Source organism: Alligator sinensis, unplaced genomic scaffold, assembly GCF_000455745.1.
Source record: "Alligator sinensis unplaced genomic scaffold, ASM45574v1 scaffold840_1, whole genome shotgun sequence".
Classification (NCBI taxonomy): Eukaryota; Metazoa; Chordata; order Crocodylia; family Alligatoridae; genus Alligator; species Alligator sinensis.
In genome coordinates, this window is record NW_005842643.1 from 782,155 (window position 1) to 787,657 (window position 5,503).

The 5,503-nt window shown below is 42.6% G+C and overlaps 1 protein-coding gene across 2 annotated transcripts in view; it reads right to left on the minus strand.

Moving 5' to 3' along the window:
- BACE2 (beta-secretase 2) overlaps positions 1-5,503 on the minus strand; it is a 79,476-nt gene that overhangs the window by 16,770 nt on the left and 57,203 nt on the right. For both annotated transcript variants that reach the window (XM_025215410.1, XM_025215411.1), the window contains 2 exons: positions 4,610-4,738; positions 3,198-3,332 (listed from right to left, as the gene is read on the minus strand). In XM_025215410.1, coding sequence (XP_025071195.1) covers positions 3,198-3,332; positions 4,610-4,738 — 264 coding nt within the window. The remainder of the gene's footprint in view (positions 1-3,197; positions 3,333-4,609; positions 4,739-5,503) is intronic.

Genomic DNA, 5,503 nt, shown 5'->3' on the forward strand with positions numbered 1-5,503 from the left:
GGGGCAGGGCAGGGCAGGCGGCAGCTGCGCCAGGCTTTTCTCAGTGGGGGCTGGGCTTGGGGCAGGGGCTACAGAAGGGGATGCAGCTGCCCGAAATTTCACCGTAGTCCTGCTCCCAGTGCTGCTGCATGCCTAGTGCAGCCCCAGCTCTTCCCAGTGCATGGACGGACGTGGAGCATGGAGCACTGAGATGGGGCTGCACCACTCATGTGGTGGCACTGGGAGCAGGGCTACAGCGAAGTCTGGGGTGGCTGCAGCCCCCTCCATAGCCCCTGCCCCTAGCCCAGCCCCTGCTGAGAAAAGCCCAGCGTAGCCCTGGCTTCAGCCCGCAGCTGCAGCCTGCCCCACCCTATGTGGTCCCAGAGGCACACCCACCCCCTCCCGGGGTGCAAGCAGCAGGATTCGCGCCCCCCACACTCGACAAACCATGGCTCCATCTTGTGCCTCGCCTCACCCCGGCTTTGATCTGCCCCCATCATGGCCCTTCCCTTCTCACTCCCCGTCCACCACAATGGACTTACCAGCTGCACGCAGCTGTAACAGAAATCGGATTGGTACAGGGCAATATGCCTTCTTAAAAACTGGCTAGCAGTATCAGCTCCCAAATCTCTATCGGTGCACCTCTAGTAAGTGGTGCTACCCCCATAGGCACACAGGTGTGAGTGTGCGGGTATGGGTGGGTTCAGTGTTTGTGAGGTGTCTGATTGTGTGGGGGAGGGTGTGGTTGTGGAGTTTGTGGGGGAGGGTTTGTGGGTATGGTGGGGCGCGCGCATAATCCAGAATTGGTCAGCATTTGCTCCCACCCTGCAACAGGGTACATTTCTCTTCACTATAAAAAAAAATCTTCAAACAGTAGATGAACAAACTTTAAAAGACATGTCTTTTCACAGTACGTTTTGATGACCACAGCCACTCATAAAACAATCACCTATCACTGCCATGTTTTAAATTACCTTTTCTATAATGTCAGCCAACAAGAGTAGAATGAACTTGACAGTTGTGTGTTTAAGGCACAATAAAAATAAAGGAAACTATAGAAGCTTGTTAGGGAAGGAAGCGAGGGACCAAGCTGCACCAGACCAGTAGCAGCAACACAACTGGAAAGCTTTAGCTTTAAATTATTATCAGTTGCAAGGAATGCAGTAGCATAACTGGAGGGTGTGGGGAGAGTGAGGCAGAAGTTCAGGTGCTGCTGTATGTGCATATGTGCCTGCATGTCCAGAAAAATAGCTGCCACTGAAGCTGGGGGCTGGCCAAACCACCACAGCCAGCAGTGCTGCAGCCGCTACTGCCCTGTGCACTGTTGCTGCCCAGGGTGCAAAGCTGCTCCATTTCACCTCTGATGGAACATAAGCTCGTTAGAACAAGAGTGACTGAGGGTTATGCTAAGTTTCTTTTGGTAGGCCTGGATCTTGCAAGTTGCTGAGCACCACTAAAAGAAAGGCAGAGAGCCTATCACCCACCCAATCCATTCACCATGCTCAGCCTATGCCATCTCTGGCCTGAGCCAGGGGGCACTGCAGGAATGTATGGCATGCTTGCTCTATACACACTAAACTCTGAAACAGATGCATCAGGGCATGCTGTCTCAGTTGTGCTTAATGATGTGTGCCCAATGCCATGCTTCAGGCATTTTGGGGTGCAATACGCAGGGAGCAGACCGGCTATCCTGTTCTTCACTATGGTACTCCCTAGGATTAAGGTGACCATATGGGACAATGCGAAATCCAGGACACTTACCTCTTAAGTTAGCAGTTCTGCTGCACAAAGAGGTGGTGGGGGCAGGGTGGCAAAGTACAGCTCTGGTATTACTAGTCAGGCACCCAAAGGAATCAATAGCCCATTAATGACCCACTGTTCTTCACAAGTGTTAACAATTGTTTTCCTTTTTAATGGTCATGCCACTAGTCAAGCTAACCTATTTTAGGGCAACTTTGCTGTCTGCTAGGGTTTCCTATTCCATAGCTCATGCTGCTTCGCTTCCCTGCTCCACCCCCCTGCTCATTTTAATTTTCACCAGCTGGCTGGGACCAGCCTCTGAAATCTGAGACTGTCTCAGCCAAACTGGGATGTATAGTTACCCTACCTAGGATGTCCCACAGATGCTGCAGACTGTAAAAAAAAATACTTCTGCAGAGCGGAGGGAAAATGATCAGAGGTTAAGGCCACAGCACACATTACACATCAGCAAACACAGCAGCCATTTAAAAAAAAGAAATATTTTAAATTGCTCTTTCTTGCCAGTACTGGGTGGTGGGCTCTCTCAAGAAATACGTTTGGAAATAACATAGCATACATGTTTTTGTCAGTGAATACACTGACAAAAACGCATATGAATGTGAAAACTGAGACACCATGACCATGCAGAACCTTAATTGCTCAATGCTTTGTACTCCGTGTACAGTATACTTTTAGTGTTCCATAATTACCCTTCTATTCTTAATTTTACTGATTAATACTTAACAGTTTCCCCATGCGCAACAGCTATACAGACAGCTCAGTGTTTCTCTTTTTCCCAACCCACAGCTAGCAGGTTCAAGAACATAACTGCACTATGATCTAGACAATTTCCCAGTATTTAAAGAAAGGAGAGAATTATTTCCAGAGAGGAAAGAAATAATCTTTTGTGAATAACTTTTCCAAAACAAAAGCTCCCTTTCTAACAACAAAGTGAGCACTAATCACATAATTCATCCCCTGAAAATAATAATTATGTATCTGCAAATTAAAAAAAAATAATCTAGCTAGCTAACCATATAATTACCTTTCCCTTCCCCTGTAGGTCTTAGGCTCATCTTTAACTAGCAGTCTCTATCACAGTAGGAAAGATGTCTTCTGCAGGGTGATTAACACACCAGGGCCATTATACAATGGACAGGGGAAAAAAAAAAACAAGCCAGTAGTGACAATAATTACAGAAGTGATAAGCTTTGCTGATAAAACTCAAATGGTTATTTTTTTTATTTGGAGAAAAGCATGTAGCAAAACTCTAACACAACTAGCCATTTTCAGAGTAGTATTTTAAACTATTTCCTTTTTAGCACGGTTTTCAATGTATTGTTTAATTTGTTTTCAAACTCAGTTAAACAAGTTTCTTGTAAAGAGGACTAGCATACATCTAAACTCCAGCATTTTGATTGACTAATGCAATGTCTCCTCCTCCCCTGTAGACACACAATTATTTTAACTGCAAATACCTCTCTGCAGTCCAGGTCAAGGTTCTGGCCTTCAACCTCCAGTTTGAGAATTTCAACCTGGTAATACCATTCTTCCTTAATAGGTGTGTACCAAATATCACCCTTGTACAGACTTGGTTCAATTCCACCCATCACCTAGAGAAAGGGAGGGAGAGAGAGAAAAAGGGAGAGTTACAAATTTTAAATCTCTTAAAACATAGGTTTGTTTTTTTCCCTAAAAATACAGAAAGCAAAACATTTACAAACAGTTTATACAGGTAATGCATTTTTAATTTAGCTCCATCTGTACAGATTCTGCTGATAACAGAAAAGTTGCATTAATCTACAAAGGCCATATTTTGTTAATATTTAAAAGATCGAGATGCCAAAGCACGCTTGCTTCAGTAATAGTAACATTCCTGTTTCAGGTTTGATTCAAGGATGTCCTAAGCACCCATGCCACCTGTGACTTTAAATCAATTTTGTTATTGGCATTCCCTTCCCCAATTAAAATTAGAATGGTCTGGTAGAACCAACACTGAACCTAAGCAATGCACATAAATGGGAAAGAGAAGCAAGCCTTCATATTAAAGATTCACTTAGCAAGTTCACCCAAAATTAATATAGCCTAAAAACAATTCCATTTTGGGTGCATAAGAAATATGATAACATCAGTGCTGTCAATTTTAGCTCCCGGTAGCATTTATATTCATTGCAACTATATTAGACCTTCCCACCTCTAAATTTATTTTTGTTGTATCCATTCTCAATTAGAATTTTTTTCCTTAGGAAATTAAGATTTAAAAAGGTAAGATGAATGAATCTGGAATACTTAGACCAGAGTAATTCCAGTGTAAACAAAACTTTAGGTCCAGTTCTTGGCCCTGCTGAAACTGGAGGCAAGACTCCTTCAGATTACAATGGGATCAGAATTTGGTATTTATCATAGGTTAAATAAATGGCTATTGCCTTCTCCTTAGCCAATAGTAACCATGGAAAAATTCTGAAAGCAGCAAAGTTGGCAGAATCTGGAACTTACATCCAGTATTATCTGATCACAAACGTTCCTATTAATTTCACCCAGATCTGCATTGAATGGAACCTTATGTCATGAACATCAGAGGGGCAGCATAATCAAACTGTAACACATTATGTAAAAAGCAGCACCACCACATACTTGATTGTGTGTTTTTTTTTAATAAAAAATCTATAAAGAATATTGTTAAAAAAATTGCTTAAGCATATTTCAGTACAAATGGAAAATGGCTGGAAAGAATAAAGAGGCACTTTAAAAATATTTAAAATTAGTTAGATGGGCAGAATTAAAACAGACTTCACATGTTTAATAGTTAAATTTGGAAAGACTAGGGCAGTAATGGAAAGGGAGTGAGAGATTAAGGAGTATTTTCCCTTTCAGACTGACAGATACCCACAAGACTACCTCCGTTGGTACCACTTCCAGAAACAGGCAATCCAGCTCCACACATCTGCAGGGAGAAAATGTTGGGGATCTTTGCCACCCTCACAAGGGAATCAAAGAACGTCTCCACAGACTTTGAAGGCTAGAGTATGTTGGGGAAAGAAAAAAAAAAAAGTGAGGAGGTATTCACATAAAAGGATCAATTTTACAGAAACAAGGATGGCTAAAATGAATTTGCTAGCTAGTGGGTGCATCTACATGAAACACTACTGTGCAGTTGTTACTGTGCAGTAACACTGGTGGATTACCACACAGATCCAGAAAAAAAAAAAAGATCCACCCCTCTCACCCCAAACAATAAAGCCTGCAAGCTTCACTGCTACAAGCCTGGTTTCTGTGGAAGTTTTGGGCATGGATTTCTTTGTGGGATACTGAAAGATTCAAGAAGCCATTTTCCTTGCCATCTGTCCAATACTAAATGGCAGCATTTTAGACCTGAACGATCAGGCATTTTGGATTATAAATGTAATTTATATGTAACAATTTTGTAGTGCATATCTCACCCTTCTTTTTGTGCCGGGATGGGATATCAAAATGCACTTAAATCTGATTCATTATTGGCAAACAACCGGTTTGCCAATAGAGGCTAGATGCATTTGCCCCCACGCTAGCCTTTGTTCTGGTTGTAAAAGCATCACAATTTTGTGATATAGGCTGAACAGGCTGTTTATCGAGATGTTTCAACTTTGCATTTCATGACATGTCGATATTTGCTTGGCGCACAGAATAAAAGGGCTTTACCCTGGGAGGTGCTCAGCGTTCGGAGAATCTTACAGAAGTGAGACATTGATAAGGAGAGGCAATGAATTGCCTTGAACATGCTATTTGCCTAATCCAAAATTTGGCA